This window comes from Pollachius pollachius (genome assembly GCF_949987615.1).
Source record: "Pollachius pollachius genome assembly, chromosome: 13".
Classification (NCBI taxonomy): Eukaryota; Metazoa; Chordata; class Actinopteri; order Gadiformes; family Gadidae; genus Pollachius; species Pollachius pollachius.
In genome coordinates, this window is record NC_136946.1 from 4137434 (window position 1) to 4159205 (window position 21772).

Consider the following 21772-nt stretch of genomic DNA (forward strand, 5'->3'; position numbering starts at 1 on the left):
GTGATCTTTGCTGCATCTTTGTTCATTTACTTCCATGCGTAAAGGTATTATGTTATTGTCCTGCACAAATGAATTACATTTAAATTAATGATTGTATATTTATAATATTTGAGGGATACACTTGTTTCAAGGAGGAAGTACTTATTATAAAGATGGTCACCAATAGTAAAATACAGCATATTTACAGTTCATAGCAAAGCTATGATAATAATCCAACAATTTACCTATTTCCAAACATTCAAAGGCATAAACATCTTTATTATTTGCAAATGTGTCAACGACTGTGAACCAAAATTGCCATTTACAAATGAAGAGGATAAACTTTAGATCCATACCTCCATTTTTCATAATTTATTTCAATCGACCTAAAATATATATCACATTTCCTAAAGACCTACGGAGAGCCACGCACGACACCGTGGGTGTAGACGTCATTACGCAAGGAAAAATCGTCATATTGCGTGGAACGCGTCATTCAGGGAGGACTGGGAGGTGGTGTCCATCTTATTGATACCGCAAGATTACCCACTTTTGAGTTATTTAAAAGTCACAGTTCCAATACGGTGTAATATTAGGTAAGTAACGATATAACCCCACGCACACGTTTATTCGTGTTTCCACGCACAGTGTATCGTGAAGGCCTGGGCGGCAGTATCTCTAATGCGGCGTTTGGCCCGTCGGTGCGCCATGTTGGATCTCACCTAGGACGCTGAGCTAATGCTAGCTTAGCTTACCCGGCTAAGCTGCTAAAGCTAACGCCTTATTGTCATTTCGATTAACATAAAGGGATTGCTAGATGATGTTCACGCCTCCAAACATAACGCTTTGGACGTAAGGTGTCACCAGCACACCGCGTGTGACGGCGACAGAACCGTGTGTGTGTGTGTGTGTTTGAGTGAGAGTTACTGAGCTCCACTGCTGTCCGGGGAGAGGGGCTTAGGGGGGTATTGTGAAACCCAGGGACGACATAAACATGTCCGAGTCCTCGTGTATTTAGAAAGACCAACCAGATCCTAATCTGATTAAAGCCGTGTATTCCAGTTGTTTCCAGCCAATAGTGTGTGTGTGTGTGTGTGTGTCCTGGCTGTCCTTAAGTCTTCATAGTTGGCCTGTGTGTGTGTGTGTGTGTGTTCTCCACAGTCCTCTTCAGAGATGAGTAGCTCAGAGGAAGTGTCATGGATCTCCTGGTTCTGTGGATTGCGGGGTAACGAATTCTTCTGTGAAGTAAGCAACGAACACCCAAGACGTCCACACCTTGCGACACACAGAGCGTCCTATTTTACCACGAGATGTTAATTCTGTTCATTTGGGCGAACTGCAAGCACACACAGTGAGGCTTATCAAAGGAAACTAAGCGGATGCCTATTTCCAATAGATTATTATTATTTTTGTCTTTGAGTATAACAAACGTAGTTTCCTGTTCTGAAACCAGGTCAACATGTGTCTACGTTGAAACGAAACGACAGTCGTTTGTGGTGTGTGTGTGTGTGTGTGTGTGTGTGTGTGTGTGTGTGTGTGTGTGTGTGTGTGTGTGTGTGTGTGTGTGTGTGTGTGTGTGTGTGTGTGTGAGAGACGTATCACACCTCACCCCCTCCCACTGGTAAGCTCTGATCCCATGGTGTCCGTGTTCCTCCCCAGGTGGATGAGGACTACATCCAGGACAAGTTCAACCTGACGGGGCTCAACGAGCAGGTGCCTCACTACCGCCAGGCTCTGGACATGATCCTGGACCTGGAGCCAGGTAGGACACCTCTGGCCTACTTTAAAACCAGCTGGGGGGGGGGAGGGGGGCGGTGAGGTCACAGGGTGGTGTGTCGTGGGGTTTGTTCCTGGGTTCGATCCCCAATGCCCCGGAGGCTACCTGTAGACTCACTAAAGAAAGCGTAACGTGGCTGTAACAAGCTCGAGTTGCAGAAGAAGAAGAAGATGAGGATCTCGGCTCTGTAGCTATCTGTAGATGCATAAGCCCCGCCCACTTCTCTGCCCTGCAGCCCCACCTGCTGGACGACTCAAGGTCGGTCTTATAGGAAAGCACTCGCGGTGAGAATAACCGGTCATACAGGCCTGCCGTTCCGCTGAGCAGAGAGAAGGGTCCCGTCTCATGGTGTTCTTTGTCCCGTGGTAAACTCGATGACGTGGTGACCCTTGACCCCTGTTTGTTGATTCCCCCCCCCCCCAGATGAGGAGCTGGAGGACAACCCCAACCAGAGCGACCTCATCGAGCAGGCGGCCGAGATGCTGTACGGCCTGATCCACGCCCGCTACATCCTCACCAACCGCGGCATCGCCCAGATGGTACGTCCCGTCCCGCCTCACTGTGTGTGTGTCGCTATTTCTGTGTGTGTGTCTTTATCTTAATTTGTGTATGTGTGTTCCTGTTTCTGAAAAATGTGTGTGTGCGGCCGAAACCAATGCGTTTGTCTCTCTCTCCGTGTGTGTGTGTGTGTGTCTCTCACAATTGCTTAGTGTTTGTGTCTGTGCGTGTGTGTGAGAGACTGTAGCAGCTGACAGCTGCCACACTGACTGTACCACACACAGAGTTTATTGATGGCCTGAATGCCATAACCTAAAAGGGCCTTTCCATTGATCTGGCTTTATGTTCGTCAAGCTGTTACAACTCTATCTACTGTAAAAGGATTTCCCATGATTCCGGTATTTTACACGGTTAAGGAAGGATTAGGAATTAAAAAAATATATATATATTTTGTAAGAGTAAGGACTACACCTCATACAGTTGAGGTGGACTTTAAATGCTCCATTATTGAACCGTGACTCTTGTTTCCCCCCCACAGTTGGAGAAGTACCAACAGGGGGACTTTGGCTATTGTCCCCGGGTCTACTGTGAGAACCAGCCCATGCTGCCCATTGGTGAGTCCAAAGCCCGGCATGTCTCCCCTAACCCTGCCTCAGACCTGGAACATGGGACCCCGCCCTAGTCCAGTGTTATAAACACTGTTGTTGCTGGGTAATATAGGCCTTTATAAGAAGTTAACAACGGCCCACTCGTCCATTTCAGAGTTGAGGCCTGTCTACACGTTTAAATAGAGGCCTCTCTGACTCGTTCTTATTGTTCTCATCTGAGCCACGGAATTTGAATGAGCTGTTCATTGAATGACATTCTTGCATTTACGTCCATTCCTCGTTTTTTCCCTCTTCCCCTCTCTACTCTCTACTCTCTCTCCCCCTTCATCCTCTCCTCTCTCCCTCTCTCTCCCCCTTCATCCTCTCCTCTCTCTCTCTCCCCCTTCATCCTCTCCTCTCTACTCTCTCTCCCCCTTCATCCTCTCCTCTCTCCCTCTCTCCTCTCTCTCCCCCTTCATCCTCTCCTCTCTCCCTCTCTCCTCTCTCTCCCCCTTCATCCTCTCCTTTCTCCCTCTCTCCTCTCTCTCCCCCTTCATCCTCTCCTCTCTCCCTCTCTCTCCCCCTTCATCCTCTCCTCTCTCCCTCTCTCTCCCCCTTCATCCTCTCCTCTCTCCCTCTCTCTCCCCCTTCATCCTCTCCCTCTATCCCTCTCTCCCTCTCTCCTCTCTCTCCCCCTTCATCCTCTCCTCTCTCTCCCCCTTCATCCTCTCCACCTCTACCTCTCCCCTCTCTCTCCCCCTTCACTTTGTCACCTCTTTCCTCCCTTTCTCCCCCAACCCCCCCCCCCCCCCTTTGTCTCTTTCCATCCCTTCCACTCATCCCGTCTCCCCTCTCTCCCCCTCCAGGTCTGTCCGACATCCCCGGCGAGGCGATGGTGAAGCTGTACTGTCCCAAGTGCATGGACGTCTACACACCTAAGTCATCCCGCCACCACCACACCGACGGCGCCTACTTCGGCACCGGCTTCCCCCACATGCTTTTCATGGTGCACCCTGAGTACCGGCCCAAGAGGCCCGCCAACCAGTTTGTCCCCAGGTGGGTGGGGTTGGGACCACATGGGGACTGCAGTGTCACAAAAAGAGATTTCATTGCATTCACATCCAGGACTTACAACAAGCACATTTGTCCGAAGGAGAAACGACAATATGTCGCTGCCGGTGCACTAAGGATGTTCATAGAACCGAGTGCCGAGCGCTAACGATCACCAGGTCAACCCATTTCCTTTATACACTTAATAAATTGATTGTGTTGTAACTGCAACACAATCAAGTGTTTGTTGCAGTTTATACACAAGCTGCATGCACTAATCATAAATGAGGCTGCTTTATAACAGTTGTTCACTTGTTATCCCTAACCATGCGCTCGTGGTGGGTCATCAAGTGGTTCGGTTTATTTTTTGATGCGAGGGGCAATATTTCAATTTTTGGAGGAAATATTGACCAAAAAAAAAAATCTCTGGCACACAATGTCCTCTGAATCACGAGGCGTCAAACAAGCGGTGTGAAAACATGTCTGTGGTTTGAGGGCGCTTGCGGCGGGGGGGAACCAGAGAAACTGGCCTGGCTGGCTTCGCCATCCACCGCAGGACTCAAGTCCGTGGGTGAATCCCCTCACGAGATGGGAGAGAGTGTCCCGTTATGATGACCACCATGTGCCAGGAACGACCCACCCAGAAGCATCTAGTCAAGACGTCAAGCATGGAGGGAGGGAGGGAGGGAGGGGTGGGTGGGTGGGGAAGAGAGAGGTGCTGGAGAGAGAGAGAGAGAGAGAGAGAGAGAGAGAGAGAGAGAGAGAGAGAGAGAGAGAGAGAGAGAGAGAGAGAGAGAGAGAGAGAGAGAGAGAGAGAGAGAGAGAGAGAGAGAGAGAGAGAGAGAGAGAGAGAGAGAGAGAGAGAGAGAGAGAGAGAGAGATGCATGCGCGCGCTCGGGTCTCTAACCTGTCTGTGTGTTCCCTCCCCGCTCTCTCAGGCTCTACGGCTTCAAGATCCACCCCATGGCCTACCAGCTACAGCTGCAGGCTGCGTCCAGCTTCAAGAGCCCGGTCAAGGCCATTCGCTAAGGCCCCCGGGGGCCCACACACCTGGAAATATGATTTAGAGAGCGAGAGAGAGGATGACGGTGAGGACGGGGTCACCTGCATGGAACTTCCTGTCGAGGCGAGACTACTTCCTGCTGGAGACTGTATTATTATTATTTGTGTTTTCTAGTTTAGGGAGAGATGGAGGATGGGGTGGGGGGGTGAACAAAGATGTATAAATGATAAAATGCGCACATGCCCAGATGACATGCACCAACATGGTATATACACACACACACACACACACACACACACACACACACACACACACACACACACACACATGCCCAAGCCAACACGCATGCACGCCAACACACACACACACACACACCAAACGACAACCAACTCCCCGGTGCCAATGCGGTCTCAACAGAGTTCAGTTTTCTCGGTTGCGTTTTTCTTTCATTTACAACAGTGTCTGTTCGGTTTCGCTCCCGAGTAGAGAAAGCTATTTGAGTGCAGTGAGTTTCAAATGTAGTCTATTTTTTTCCCGGACCTGTAATTTTAGAGTGAAAGGAATACCCAATGACAAGTTATACCGCAGTCGTAGGCTTCAGCCGCTGAAAAATGACGTTTTTTTTTCTCCCCCCGTGTGGTCCGACAGCGCCCTCTGTCGGTGAGACCTTGCTATGTATTGGTACCGCTACATAGAGCGAATGTAAACGTCCCTACATTAACCCTACTGGCCCTTTTTGTAAGACCATTTAAAGACCAGTGCGGTCTCACTGGACTCACAAAAAAAGAGGAGCTCATACTTCACCTGCTCCGAATCTACAAGCATCCTTCTTCATTCATGGTAGAAGGTATTTATTTCCGGACGTGTCAAGGAAAACACCACACCAGACGGTTTCCCGAGATGCCCGCCCCCCTCCCCACCACGTATTTCCTCCAGCGGGGCCAGTCTGCTCGACATGTCCCCTCTCCTTGGTTAATGTTTATTTTGTTCATTTTTTCCTTCCCCCTCAGATCAATAAGGATACTATGTCTTCATCCCACTTTTTAAATAATAATGTATGCGTGTTGTCATTGTTTCCGTGGAAAGTGAGCAGGATTTGGAGTTCACAATAAACTTCTATTTTCTTTTCATATATCGGTGTCCCTCTTTCTTCGATGAGGCTGCTGTTCCTATATTGACCACCAGGTGTCCCCTCAGAACTGTGTGCAAAAGTATGGACTATAGTCGTATGTTATAAAATAGTCGACGCTTAAATCATAACCCTAACCCTATTATGAGTGTTCACTTATTGAGGATTAACCCTACTCAAAACATTTAGGTGCGCCGCCATTTGTTAACAAATAGAGGCGTTGAGTCTACCTGGGTGTGGCGAGACTTAAATTACGCATGACGGTGACTCACTGTCGACTTGACATTCAAAGGGCCGCACAGAAAGTGAGTGAATTAACAAAGGCAAATAATATCAAACAAACACGTTTATCCCCTATTATCCCTAATTCATTATGACAAATATCACGATTTGTTTGTGTATTAAATCCAGCTGGATGTAGGCCTAATGTCGAATTTATCCAAAACTTGACGGGAGATATGGTATAAAGATATTGGAGATATTGTGTAAAACAGAAGGTAAACCACAACTCCCAGAGTCCTCACACCCTGGTGTGGGGAGGACAGCACTTGTGGAATGCGAGCAGTCCGCCATCAATCCTAGCCTCTTGACTCATGAAGGGTTGTTTTCCCCCTACAACAGTAACCAAGGGAAATAAGCTTGACGGGCCGACGCCGTGTTCGTGTGCCTCTACCGTGTCACATTTTCCAGGGAGAACCACATACAGAAGATCCCACCTAAGTCAGGCAGCAGAGCGAGGCTGGAGCACCGGGGGTTTGGGTGCGGTATCCCGGCATGCGGCCAGTTCTCCTGGAGAGATTGGGTGTGCTTGTTGACTTGGGCCTAGTGTTTGTCGTGTGTTTAGTTGTTTATACGCAACACGGTGAAACACCACGCCTCGGACATCACATGCTTCCCCCATATTACGATGGGACCCGTCACTTTGCCTTCCTAACTCGATACAAAAGTGGGCAGCACACATGACCTTACTAAGCGTTTCTTAGTGGTAATCGTGATCGCTCGTGATCAGCCATCTACGGCTGTGAACTGAAAAACAATTTGTAATGGACAGTTTCTATAAACTTTTTTGTTCCAAGGATCGGCCTATTCATAATTTATTTTGGTAGACCGGCAGTCAATTTGAATGACTACACTCTAAGATGCATCATTTATTTCAAGCAAAGGATGTGGCTGTTGTCCATGATGTCATTTGTCATATTCACAAAAATTAAAGCAACAGCAATGAAATGCCTATGTCTCATGCTCCCTTCAATGATGTTGTAATATAAAACATTTTATAAGAGAAACACAAGAAAAGTCACATGAGACATAAAAATAAATAAACGCCAAAGTAGTGCAAAGACAAAAAAACAACACAAACTAGACGTGCGTTAACTCTGTTGGTTAAACCTCCGTTCGTGGAATACCCTCATGGGAACAGCGTGCTGATGCAGACCCTATGGTCATCTACCAGGGAAACAGACGACATGGAAAACAACATAACTATTAAGCTGAATTCCCCCGAGTCATCTTTGGGAAAAAGAGAGAACTGCATGTAAAAGGGGGATTTCCTCTCTTTGTTACGGACGACATCACCTGATGCGATGTTTTGCCCTCGCTGCGATGGATGTGGTGGACATAACGTCAGGTTGTTTGCTTATTTGAGTGGACGTGCAGGCTCTTTTCTAAAGACATTGTATGCCGGCTCTTTTGTTAAGTTTCCAAAGAGTTGAGACAAAAGTGGGCCGACTCACATACGCACAGGACAAGACCAGACCTGCGAGGCTTAATGCTATATTGCGGCACAACAAACTGGTTCAAGCGAATGAAACTGCAGCCTGCGAGGATTTGGGTCAGGTATTTACAAGGTATCCAGTCAAAAAGCACCTTGTAGGTCTACTTTTGATTCCTGTACATGGGGAAGTAGATCCCTGTACTGTTGTAGGCCTACAGATTATGGGTGAGCCCAGTTCAACATTGGTCTGTTTACCAGAACATCCCTTTTTCTATACAACCTTCTATACAAAGGAATCAAAAGTGGACCTACGAGGTGCTTTTTGAGTGGACGTGGCCGTTTTAGCCGAGGTATTTCCGAGGCCTGATTGGTTTTGGGTGCAACCCTACAGTTCTAGGCAGATCCCGACTGGAACCCACTGATAATGTGCTCATATGATCATTTCTACACCTCCTGTCATACTTGCATCCCACAGAATATTACATCACTTATGGGCATGGTCGCATTCCGAAAACATGTCGTCACCTGGCACAGTAGTGTTGTGAGTAAACATGTGCTTAACTTGCAAGGTCTTATCCAGAATGAAATCGACTATTTTTAAGGCTACAGTTGGCTTTCTGTATGTTGTGCCTCACAACAACACTGTAGCCCAAGGAGGAGCAAGGTCTCCGGAATCCCCCGGTGCTCTTGGAAAGGATCATCACAGATTACAGTCCCTCCAGAAAAATGCGGCATTTTTTTGTGATTGTTGCGGCCAAAAATCCTTGATTATGCGGCACGTTTTCTTAAAAAATGCGATGAAATATGCGGCGTATTTATGCAATTTTATGCGATGAAATTGCGGGAACTTGCAAAATTTGCGGGAACTTGCGAAAAAATGCGGGAATTTGCGGAAAATGCAGCTTTTCGATGACGTTCACGTCGCGTAATTACGTCACTTCATAACGTTCTAATGGCAACAGGGGGAAATGGCTGCTCTTGTGTTAAGTAAACGCAACATTTTTCAACTTTCTGCTAAAATATATGTGACTTTTTTGCGCGGAAATCGGCAATTTATGCGGTGAAAGTGCGGGCATATTTGAAAGAATGCGGCCCCCGCATGAATATGCGGACTTTTGCTGATTATGCGTTGAATTATGCGATCGCGCTATCGCGTTTTTCTGGAGGGACTGAGATTATTACCACAGACAGTGAGGAGGGAATGAATCCTGACGTACAAACTCACATTTAGTCAGAAACAATATATATCACTCGCTACAGTAAGGACGTTCATCGAACCAAATGCCAAGCACTAACAATTGTTAGGTTAACCCATTTCCCGGATACAATCAATAAGTGTGTGTTGCAGTTTATACACAAACCGTTATTCGCAAACTGCACCACTTTATAACGCACTGACCATACATGAGGGTCCTTTATAACACTTCACCACTTCATATCCATAACTATACGATTGTGTGTGTGTGTGTGTGTGTGTGTGCGTGCGTGCGTGCGTGTGTTTGTGTCTTTTAAAATAATTTGACCCCAGTTCAGAGGTATTAATAAGATGGAATTGACAGAGGCCTAAGTCCCGAGGAAGTGAATAATGCAAAACAAACCTTTCCCTATTTGAACGGGAACAAAGCAGTTCAGAATTCACAGCTGTTCTTGCTTTCCATAACTAACATAGTAGGCCTGTTGAGGTAAAAGCTGCATATATGGTAATTTTCCTTTAACTGATTAACAGATGTGTCTGGCTGTGCTAGTGGTTAACAAATACCATGCATTATCATGCATAAACCAATTCCTAAACTTCCATGTCGTGCAACTGTGGCATGCTTTAAATTTGACTACTTTTTTATGACATTGATAGGCATGGCTTGCATATTGACTGATACAAGGGCCTTTAAAGATGCTAAAATGGCATAGATTTTACTTTCATATCAACAACTGGAGGCGTGGGTTATTTGATACAATTTAAGGGATTTTGATAAAGGCTTGTCTTTGAAACCATCGAGATTAGATTACACTATTCTAGCCTTTTTGCCATACAGGTTTCATTTAGGCTCACCAATATTGCATTATCTGTCAACAACAGATAACTTAAATATATATGATCCATACATGCCATTCCAAAACACATTTTGACCAGTATATCATTGGTATCATCACCAGCTATTATCTTGTTTATTTGCTTGTTTTAATATGAAATAAGTGGATTGTTTTCCTAAAAAAGCCCTAATTATATACTGAAACGCAAAATGTTAAAGATTTCCAAAGTTGGTTTATCTTGTCGTGTCATGTTGTATTGGGTTTAAAAACGAGTTTTAATCATATCCGCAAAGGTGACACGACGATCCGGTGAAACCAATTTATATCTGGATACCATTCCCCACCTGTCCGTATTGTCTCAAAGACGGTCTCCATTTTGATCGTCGGATCCAACAGGTGGGCGCGGAGGTCCAGCCGTACTTGTAATTGGTTAACGGTGACACGGCGAGACGTGGGTGGAATACTATAAATAGTGGGTTGGAGCGCAGTCATCGCTTAAACCTGGGTTAACGGTCACCGTACAGACGCACTTCTACAGCTCCAGGAATCTGAAAACATCTGCAAAAATGAACGGAATTATCATCCGCGTCTTCGCTGCTGGACTTTTCCTCGCAGTCGGTAAGGAAAACTTTATGTATTGCGCGTTTTCCTCTCACTTTACTTCCTACTATTACGATCAGTTTATAAAATAAACATGAAAAAAAAGTAAATGCCTTATAAACTAAATCCCAACATACATAATAGCTAGTCTTTGCAATTGCAAGTAGCTAGTTGGATAAAACGTTTTGAAAAACAGCCTGACAGGATAATTAGGCAATAACTGTCTCCAAACCATAAATATCGCGCATCGTTGGAATCTCGTTGACTATTTAGTGCGCTTAATGTGCTTAAAAAACATCCAAATAATACACACTAGTTTTATGTAAATACACAGGCCCGCCGCCGTTGTTTTTTCTTAATTGCATAACCTATCACTCTATTTCGACAATTATATGTTTTTACCTAATATATAAAAAGAGCCAGCAGCGGCACTGTAAATACACATAAATATGAATAGAAAGGCAAAGACATGCTCAACTTTAAACTGTGCTTTAGGGATTCTGTAGTCATTTCCCAGACCAACAAACAGTTCCTTGAATAGGCCGTGTGTATCCTATGATGTTTGTCTATCCTCCCCAGGTCTAATTGGTTCAAATAAGTTACTCAAGACAACACACAATGGCAGATCCCGACATGTCCGGATTTTTCATGAGAAATTCCTCCTCAGGTTTCTAGCGGTCCTGATACACACAGCAGGCCTCCCTTGGGGTGGGGCACGTCCTAAGGCGTCCGTTACGGTGCACCGAGCCGCTATTCTTGTGCATTGTGTCTTTAACGGCCCTGCTTCGTCTCTCGTTTCGCACCACGCCCCGTAACGTGGGACCCGTTTCAATGCCTGTCGAGCTCATCAGGGATACCTGTGCTTGTTGAACGAGGGACCTGTGTCTGGGCCCGCGAGTTATTCTGCTTGCTGTACCAGGAACCTGACCCTGTGTCCCGGGGATACCTGTGGTTGTTGTACCAGGACCCTAACCCTGAACTGGTCATACGGATAACATAAAAGGAAATGCCTTATAAACTAAATCCCAACAAGCATAACAGCTAGTCCATGTCATTCGAAGTAGCTAGTGGGATAAAATGTTAGGAAAAAACTCCCTGACAGGATAATTAACTGTCACGTATCCCTTGAGTGTAGGGCCTATCTGCTTGTTGTCCCAGGCCCAGGGCGTGTTGACTCAATCTGTACGGTTGCTCGTACTTCAGGATAGTGGGGCTCTAGTTCAGAGCTGACCTTTTTCAGTTTTCCTTGTTTTTCTACTTTTGGGACTCGATTGAAAAAGGTGTTTATTTGAGCGATGTAGACTGAAACGATTTTTTTTTATTGGCCTATATATATTCTTTCTACCACTGTAATTCTGTATTGTTAAATGCTTTTTAGGGGGGTTGAATAATTACTAGTTCTACTTTTTTGGACGTTTACCGTTTTTTTTTTAACTCCGTCTTTAACAGTAACATCGATGTTTGTTGATCCACGGTAAAACAGCCCCAGGAGAAAAGAAAAAAAACCTCTGTGTGTAGACTCGCCCTCTCCGTCCTTTTCCTGCATCAAACTTCTTGTAAGTTTACCTTTTAAAGATGTCTTAACCTATTCTTTCCATTGACCTTCTAATAGGGACAGGTGGACACCTAATAAACGCTTCAACAATATCAGACATGCTAATTTATCATACCAACCCAAACAATGTGAAACCCATCAACGCTACACCCGACGTTACATGTAGATCCATGGATCGATCTATTTTAACCCATAGTCTCCAGGCCATTATTGATAAAAGCATTTTAATCACTAAACCTAGTGGGTTAGGAGAGCCGCTGATAAACAGCAACCCTCCAAAATCCATGGATCTGAACCCAAGATCGCTGTTTGTTACAGCTTTCCATGCAGTAGGCCTCAGCCTACCAGGAGAGAACTGCATTTATTCAACCAAAGTATACCTTTGCTAAGGCAACGAGGTGTGCCCCCATCTCTCCTATTTCCAGCCAGAAATCCTGACGCCCTCTGGCCACCAGAGGTCACCCAGGGGACCACCCTATCATGGCTGTAATCGCGTGTTGCAAGGTCGACCGCTTGATACGCTTATCCATCTAGAACTAAGATAAGCATTCCCTATTTGTCTATCTACAGGGTTCGAATATGAGCATTGCTGACGTCTATGCAAAAGCTAGATCCTATTTATTCAGACCCGAACTCCTGAGTTTGTGTTTTCCTAAACAGGTAAAACAATCATGGGCTGTTTGAATATCCGGCTTCAGTGAATGATGCCGCGTGGGGCCCGATTTGTGCAGCGACCTCCCCACGACATTTAACTTTTAGGTCGGTCGGCTTACGCCCTCTGGTGGTGTACGCTGGTAGTTACTCGATAGAGAATAAAAGCATTTCCGCATAGCATTGCTATGAGGTGGCCTACTGAAATAGTACGCTTTAGTTAAGATAAAGCAGTTAAGCTTATTTGTGTTCCTAACTTTCACCAGTACATACGGTAGATATTATAATGGACACAAAAATTAAAGGGCAATGAAAGTTAATCGTTGGGAGAAAAAAAGGCGTTGCCTAAAAAAAAGTCAATGTTTCGATTCGCATCCCTGTCTCTTCCGGATATAAATCAGCAAGTGATTGTGAAACAATGCAAAGGGACTTCCTGGCAAGGAAATGGCATTGACTCTGGTTTTACTAGAATCATAAGATGGGTTTGTGTGATGTTATGGGGATGGCTCATATACGTTTTTGTTATTTTTTTAACATTAAGCAGGCAGTCTGGAAACCGCCTGCCCTGACCTTAATAAGACCGTGAGACATTCTTGGCTCCTTTTCCACTAATGCCATCATTATGGAACTAGTATCAAGCCTATTATGAAATGACAACATTAGCATACATGGAAAACATTTATTTATTTATATATTCAATCAACTTCTATCTTTCTATAACATTTGACTTTTTCTCTGTGAAAAATCTATTTACGGCATATTCAACCATATATTATTCACATTTCACAAATTCAATTGAGTAAAAGGTTAGAAAACCAGATGGCCGATGCAATTTCTCAGTAGAGAGAAGTGCAGAGTGGATACAATAGAGAAGTACACAGTGGATACAATGGAAAAGTACACGGTGGGTACAATAGAAAAGTGCACGGTGTGTAAGATGGAAAACCAAACAGTGGATAAGATTACGTATCTAGGCAAAGAGGGAACCATGTGATGATGTTTACTCACTTTGGGCTGAGCGATATAGTTTGTTAAGGAACTAAATACAGATTACACTTCAGAATAAGTGTTTTGTGTGTATGATTTCCGTAACCAGATCCTCATCCTCCACAAAGGTTTGGGTGCGGCCGAAACCAGTGTTGCAAGGTGTGTGTGTTTATCTCAGTGTGTATGTGTGTGTGTGTCTCTCTCACTATTTCTTAGTGTGTATGTGTGTGTGTGCCTGTTTCTGAATGTGTGTGTATCAGTGTGCGTATGCGTCTCAGCAAGTTTTTGCGTGTGTGTGAGTGAGAGCTCCTGTCTCTGAATGTGTGTGTCCATTTGTGTCTCTCAGCCCGCGTGTGTGCGAGTGGACACTGGTTATGTCTCATCGCTGTGGTGGAATCTCAACTATGAACCATCGGACATGCGCGAACACAAACAACAACGACATGGGTTTCCATGTTTACTAGTTTGAAGTAAGCGCTACAGGAAAAACCTCATTCCCCATCGCCATGGTTACTCCTACCTGCCAGTGCGGTCGTCCGGACGCCTAGCATTAGCCCTGTGTGAGCTGTAATCACATACCTGTAAAAACCTTCCTGTATGTTAGCCTGTGCTGGCTGACAAGCGTCACACTGCAGGCTTCCGGATGTCACTTCCACTCTGTGTTCTACGGACATTCTTCCGTAGATGACAAACTAAGAAGCTAAAATGGCACTTGTCAAATAAGTCTCTGTTCCTCGCTGAGGTATTGGTATTAAAACAGCAGAGGGTTTGTGTGCATAGATAATTGGCCTGACCGCACTTTCCTCTCCAGTAAATGTCTCCAGTGGGAGAGGACACGACAGCAAACAGAGATAAGCCGTATTTTAAACCATGGCTGAACCTCCCTGGAAAGCAAACATAATGCAGGGAGGGTCTCCACAAACAGGACACACTCGCGCCACGGTTCACTGACGGAGGATGGAGACAGCGCCTCAGACGATAGGGTACACAGCGGGAGGCTCCGCAGGGACGCCTAGGGCAGTCTAGCGGTTAAGTTACAAATGTTATTTATACTTATTTGTACTTGACATAAAACAAAGGATCTCAAAGTGTTATCCTGCACAAGAAAAAAGAGCAGAAACAACATGAAAACAACTGAAACTAGGGCAAAGAGAGGCTGCATATTCTAAAACTAAAACCTAGGCGCAGAGAGGCTACAGAAAAGATTTTAAGGTTTAAAATAGACGACTAGCCAAAGGCTTTTCTAAGAAGATAGGTCGCCTGACCCTCTGAAGAAAGGTCTTGGGCCTAGCCGGCTCTTTGAAGGCCAACCGCTAAGCCCGTCGGCTACTCTCTAACGTTAGAGAGTGCTCCTACATATATCTGATGATAATCGGTTGCGTTTCTCTGTCTCTGTCGAAATATGGCGGAAAGGCTGGAGAATTGACGTTGTTCGTCATATCTGAAAACTGGAGCGATGATATCATGTCTTGCAAGAGGAGACAGCCAAGTTTGACAGTTCCCTTTTTTATGGAGATCTACCCGGACTCACAGGTTGAAATGGTTGTAATGTAATAATGCTAATTCGTGTGTCTCTGTCTGTCCCACCCACAGCCCATGCGTTGAAGTGCTACAAATGCGATTTTGGCATTGGAAGCTTGTGTGTGACCGCAGAGACGACGTGCTCCGCGGGCGAGGAATGCTTCAGCGGCAAGGCGGAAGCAGGTGAGCGTGCACAGCCACAACACACGGAGCCGCGGATACGTGCGTGCGACGGAAGCGGGTCACTCCAGTCCTTACCCTCGGCCCATTCACTGCATATCCGCTGTCGGAGGTCGCTTGCGTCCTATCTACCGGGGCGGCATTCCTCCGCTGGAATGTTGCACAAGATCCCATTGAGGAACATTTTGATTAGTCTATGTTTTAGATTGAAACCATCTAATACCTGGGCTGGGAAATCGAACCATGCAGTCACTTGACCAGTGGCAAAATGTTCATGGGTGGAAGGTGTTCCACTCCTAGCCCGAAGGTTCTGATTTTGAACCCCGATGTCTTCAGCCCAACCTGTAGGCATCGACCAACTGTGTATTGGTCTATATATGATAAGAATGTAATTACCTGGTAGATCAGGGGCAAACCGTCCCGACGATTATTCAACTAAAGTCATACATCTTTACTTTTTTCATATTTAAGAAATGTATAAGTCACAAATGTGGTGTAGCCATTGATAAATCTTCATTTTTTATATTTTATTACGGCAATAGTTTCCTCCAATTGAAACGTATCTTAAGTCAGCTTTAACATGTATTTTAAACACTCCATATGCGTTACAGCATTTTTTACATGCCTTTTGCTGTAGTTTGCCTTTTGCTTCTAAACTGTGTTTCAAATGATCCTTGGGAGACCACAATGACAACGAAAGCATCACAAACATCCGTCGGCAAAGGAGGTGTTATCCACTATGATAACTCCGGCCTCTGTCAGCCCACGGCTGTGTCTGGGCTAAGATGGGCCCTCTTAACCATATCTCACATCCCATCTCTCATCTTAAATAACACTTTGGTCTCGTGTTCCCCAGCTGGCTTTTTGCCCGTCAAGACAAAGGGCTGTCTGAAAACAGCCCAATGCAACAAGACGAGCGAAACCAACATGCCTGGCCACTCCAATGTCACCGTCTACACTGTCTACAAGACCTGCTGCAGCACCGATCTCTGTAACTCTGCGCCCGGGGCCAATGGCCTGCCTCTGCTGCCCCTGCTGCTGGCCTCCTTCACCTCCCTGCTCATGGTCTCTGTCGCAGTCTGAGAGGGCGCACACACACACACACACGGAGATGTACACACACACACACACACACACACACACACAGACGCACATACAAGCACACACACGGATAGAGATGTACACGCGCACACACACGCATACAGATAGAGAGGTTCACGCACACACACACGCAGATATCGAGATGTACACACAAACACACTGTTGATCTACATGCAAGTACACACATGCACACGAATAGAAATTTACATACACACAGATAGACATCTACATTTGCATACATACAGAGATAGGATGTACATACAGACATGCATATTGATTCACATATAGGGATTCACACACATGCACACGCACACAGATTGTACATACACGCACAGACAGACACTGATAGAGAGATGCATACACACACACTCTTGTTATAAGATCCTAATTATCCATTTATCCGCACAGCCAATCTGCCAAAAGGTGCGCTATAAAGAGAACCACACACAGGCCACGGTGGAGCTGGTCTATGTCTGATACAAAAGATTTTTATTATTATGTCATGACTCTATGAAACCTTTTTTTGAGTCTGTCACTGTGCTGCTCATGTTTATAACCATTAAACAATTGGTTTCCTCTCCATTCTGAGTGTTTTCTCTTTTTTGTGCAAAGTTGTACTACTACGCGAGTGTGAATGGTAATTAGGATGCACTATAGCGCAGGTCACAAGAAGGACGGGTGTGGCTTGACGTGTTGCTATTAAATAACGTAGAAAGGAATACTGTAGTTAACATGAGCACCATTTGTAAATGATTAATTGACCGCACTATTTAACTATTAGTTACTGCCTTATACAGCTTCAACCAATGTGAATTAATGTACCCTTATTGTAAGGTGTTACCACATTTTCATTAAAAACCTGAACACAAAGCCCTCAACAGACGATATCAGGCCTACTTTCAAACAAAGGTGTTATACAATATATTATTTATGCATATATAAATATATATAGCCTACTACCATACAAGACTGATGGGTTGCAGGTGACGTGTGTGCCATCAGCATCCACAGTGCCGCCGTGGGACCAGCCGGCCCGTTTGTAAACAACTACAAGTTAACATGGGAGCTGCGGTTTGAACGGAAAAAAATAAAATTAACGTAAACTTGACATTCCTCAACCGATTCCAATGAGACGTTTTATTTTCATATTAGCTCATATTGTTAAAACAAAATTAAAAACGACTCATCGATATCCATTGAGAAATGTAACTGACACAACGCTTTTTATCCAGAAGGACCGCCGCCTCACCGTTTACTTCTTATTTATTACTGTCAATGCGACTTTTGTATTTATATGTCTGGTGAAAAAGGGCCTGTTGCTTCGCTGCTCTGGTTGGACCGGTCGAACATCTTCTCGCTCCAAAATGAGGAGACGCGTTCTTTCAGCGATTGCCAAGCGATGAGGAAAAGGCCCCCGGGATGTCTCGTGCTCTACATCGGAATGCACCAGGAGTTTTTTTTTGTCCATTTTGAAATGACGCAACCGAGAGCTGTGCTATCTTGAATCCGATATCAATCCACCGAAAATGTCGTTTTGATTTTGTTTGATTTGAAAACTAAAGTTGTTTTGGCTTTGGTGTTGTCTAATCTCTCTTCGACTTGTTAAATATTTTAAATCCGGCGGGGGATTTTCCCCGAGTAAATAAATAGATTAATAAATGAACGCATAAAGACGTGAATAAAGTTTTAGACAAACAAGTAAATGAATACATTAATAATTAAATCCACAAATGCCTGTAATCTTGATCTGTGTTTTGGGGCGCGGTTGCGCGTAAATAATAGAGAGACACAGACATTCAATTCCATATTGTACGATTTTCCACACTTAAACTCTTGTTAATCGCTTAAGTGGCCCGTCTCACCCAACTGGTTTCTGAACCCTTACGCACCTCCCTATGTTCTGCCTGTCTTTATTCTGGGCTTTAGTTACAGACATGAGTCAAGGTCAAACGTGCCAGCCTTGTTGCGCAGTAGGTGGTGATGGCGTCGGTGGTGGTGGTGGTGGTGGTGGTGTTAGTGGTGGTGGTGGTGGTGTTAGTGGTGGTGGTGGTGGGGATAGTGACGTAGGGGTGGTGGTGGTAATGGTGATGTGGTGTTGGGGACGGTAGTGGTGGTGGTAGTGCTGCTGGTGGTAGTGGTGATGGTGGTGATGGCGTTGCTGGGGGAGGTGATACTGCTGGTGGTGGTGGTGGTGGAGGTGGAGGTGGGGGTGGTGGCGGTGATTCAATGCAATCCACTACACCTGAATGGTGCGTCCGACTCAATGAGTCATCAATGATTCATCAGAATCAATAAATGGACCATACTGTGTATCCTAGCCTTCTTTCAAACTGTCCTTTAAGTGTGTTTTTCCTTTTCAAAACGTAGCCTAGTCGGACGCCACATGTTCACCAGACACCAGTACAATACATCTGAGCGCCCACAACTCAGTGAAACACACCTGAGAGTGACCTCTAACCCAGTAGTTTCCACCTCCACCCCCTTCTCCACCAATACCCCCACCACTAAAAGCCCCCCGGCAAGACGGCCGGGGAAACTCCTCAGCAAACGTCCTGGCCGGGAGAGGTGACCAAACCGGTTCCTGTTCCGGTTGTCCGGTGGCTTGAGTGATTGCGGAGCCGAGGTCTGTCCGGACTCAGGGCCCCGTGGTCCGGACCGACCTCCGTGGAACGCGTGGCCCCTGGTTCCCTTGTTGTTCGACGCCCAAATAACAAACAATTCCAAAAGGTTTGGGCCTGATGATGCCACAGGGGACGAAGCGTCCTAGCGTGCCGGGCGTGCGTCATTATTTTAATGTATTGGTTGTGACAGCTGACAAACAAATACTTATCCGTCATGGGTGAGGCTGCACAATGAGGTCTACCCCCCCCCCCCTTCTCTCACCCTCCCAGTGCCAGCCATACATTGTTAGCCCTCTCGCTCTCTCTCTTTCTGTAGGTGTCGTCTGCCTTCGTGACACCCCACAGTAGGAATGCAAATCTACCAGTTGAACCCCTCCACACCCCACCCTGCTCAACCTCACCCCAATGGGACAGTATTTAAACTCCCGGGCCCCAGGTGAACACACTCAACGACTCCTCTCCTCTGCAGTCACCTCCTCTTCTAAAGGACTTCTCAAGACAAACACAACACTCTCAAGATGGCAAAGATTTTGTGCGTGATCGTCGCGGCACTGGCATACTTCATGCTTGGTAAGCATCCTCTCAAAACAAATCTAATCTCCTTTCTGCTGCGGTCAAATGAACCAGCCCGCTGTTTTCCTCCTATTCTGCTTCTACTTCTTCTTTCCATTCTTCGCCTATGATGGTATAGCAGATTGCAGCCGCAGGGTTTGGCTGTGGTGTGTTTGGCCCTTGTTTTGTGTTTAGCGGTTGCGTTAAAGTACGAGCTCAGCCTGGTTGGAGGACGAAGGGTCGGAGAGGGCAGAGAGGGACTCCTGCTTCTGCCGCTATTCTAGAACACACAGGGCTCCACGTGTTTGGACCACATCTGATTGGTCCGGGTCGAATCCAATCGATTGAACCAATTCCTTTTTGGCTAGCTGACAAATGTGGAGGATTACCACTGGATCGCCACTAGTTTGGATCCAAACAGCTTGCGTCCCTCTTGAAAGTCCCGTCCTATGTCGAGGTGACTTTGATTGAGTTTGTAGTTTCGCTGACACCTTGATTCTTTAAGGGAAATAACTTCTGGCCAATCAGTCGCAAACCCCTTGCTGAGAGCGACCCGTTGTACCGTGGATTTAAAATCCATCGTTTGAACAAATAACAAATCCGGGTGTGGCTATGCTACCAGGAGGTCAAAGCGCCTAGCATTGCGACGCAGGCCCAAGAGAACCACGGCAGGGCTGGGGAGAGGTCGGTACCGCAGCTCGCTCTCAACCATAGGCGCAGTGGGTTGGACTGTGATGAAATCGTCTGGTTGTTTGGTTCCGGTCCCCACCCCCGCCTGGCTGAAAGGGGCCTGCAAGGGCCTTCAGATTAAGACTGTTTTTAATCGTATGTTTCTGGTGCACAGAGACAACGATAACATTGTCTCTGTGCACCACATACATACGATAACGCTGTCTCGATGTGCAGATAATGACTGCGTCTACCGTGCCAATACCACTTCTAACATCTCTGAATAAAGTGTTGTGAAATTCAGTAATTTGGCATATATACATATAGCGTGAGAGAGAGAGAGGAGAAAGAGAGAGAGAGAGAGAGAGAGAGAGAGATAGAGAGAGCGATAGAGAGAAAGAGAGAGAGAGAGAGAGAAATTTTGAAACAAGACAGTTTTAGTTTTAGTGAGGAAAAGTAACAAAACAAAATGTATGTTGCAGTCATCCACATGGAGTTCATTTGGTGGATTCTAAACTCATGACTTGGAGTCTTTGCCTTTCAGCGGACTCTCTGGATTGTAACAAATGCAGTGTGGGCCTGGTGGGAATCTGCCTGAACAGCAACACCGAAACCTGCTCGACCAACACCAGCGTGTGCTTCACCGGAAAAGCCAGTAAGTCAAGTTCTCCACCCATTGTATTCAGCTGATGAGGCATACGGGCGTGGCCCCGGGCAAGACACACACACACACACACACACGCACACACACACACACACACACACACACAAATGCTTGTGTTTTTTGCTTGACTGGTTGAATACCTTTCGAAAGGTATGTCACTAACTGGTTGTAATTCCCTCTCTCTCTCTCTCTCTCTCTCTCTCTCTCTCTCTCTCTCTCTCTCTGTTGCTCTATGTCTCTCTCCCTCAGCGTTCCCTTCCATCACAGCCTTCACCGGCTTCAACACCCAGGGGTGCCGGGAGCCCACGGGCTGCAACATGACGTCCAGCTCCACCCTGCTGGGGGCTACCGTCAACACCACAGTGACCTGCTGTGACACCGACAAGTGCAACCCCACCACCGTCAGCAGCGGCGTCTCCACCGCCAGGCTGTCCCTGGTCGCCGTGTTCGCCAGCGCCCTGATGGTGTCTGGGTGGAGCACACTGTAGTGGGCTCACACACAGACACACACACGCGCGCGCATGCACACACACACACACACACACAAGCGCACATGCACACACACACACACGCACGGTGCTCACAGAAATACGCAAACGATTCCCCCATTCGAAAGAACTGAACCCCTCCCCCCCTCCTCCCCCGTCGCCGCTGAAAACGGCCGAGGAAGAGCATGAAGTTCTCTGTTTTGTCTTTTCGTCTACCACCTCCGTGGCGTTCTGAGGACCCGCGTACGTTGAAGTGCACGCCCCCCGTCTCCCATCGACGCCAGCGCTGGATTCCTGTTTTTTTTTTCCCACGGTGTGGTCTCTATTTGGCCACGCCACCATCTTATTTTGTAGCAATGTAGTGTTTGGACGGACAAACACTGAATAGGCTGCCTGACCCCATGCCACTTTTCTC

General features: G+C 46.2%; 3 protein-coding genes across 4 annotated transcripts; all 3 read left to right on the forward strand.

The window, feature by feature from the left end:
* Window positions 1-458: 458 nt before the first annotated feature.
* On the forward strand, window positions 459-6026 carry csnk2b (casein kinase 2, beta polypeptide). Its single transcript, XM_079749951.1, has 7 exons — window positions 459-575; window positions 1141-1224; window positions 1639-1741; window positions 2180-2295; window positions 2793-2868; window positions 3708-3897; window positions 4830-6026. The coding sequence occupies exons 2-7, from the start codon at window positions 1153-1155 to the stop codon at window positions 4918-4920; spliced, it is 648 nt and encodes a 215-aa protein (XP_079606077.1). The 5' UTR covers window positions 459-575; window positions 1141-1152; the 3' UTR covers window positions 4921-6026.
* A 4199-nt stretch (window positions 6027-10225) lies between these two features.
* On the forward strand, window positions 10226-16945 carry LOC307084665 (prostate stem cell antigen-like). The gene is made up of 3 exons (XM_079749138.1): window positions 10226-10386; window positions 15155-15265; window positions 16119-16945. Exons 1-3 carry the CDS (start codon window positions 10335-10337, stop codon window positions 16343-16345), a joined length of 390 nt encoding a protein of 129 aa, XP_079605264.1. The 5' UTR covers window positions 10226-10334; the 3' UTR covers window positions 16346-16945.
* A 2492-nt stretch (window positions 16946-19437) lies between these two features.
* Window positions 19438-21772, forward strand: LOC307084942 (uncharacterized protein). Of its 2 annotated transcripts, none has more exons than XM_079749477.1 (3): window positions 19438-19554; window positions 20750-20860; window positions 21119-21772. In XM_079749477.1, the coding sequence occupies exons 1-3, from the start codon at window positions 19503-19505 to the stop codon at window positions 21355-21357; spliced, it is 402 nt and encodes a 133-aa protein (XP_079605603.1). In that variant the 5' UTR covers window positions 19438-19502; the 3' UTR covers window positions 21358-21772. The 2 variants fall into 2 exon arrangements, with proteins under 2 accessions (XP_079605603.1, XP_079605602.1); XM_079749476.1 differs by lacking the exon at window positions 19438-19554 and adding an exon at window positions 19833-19993.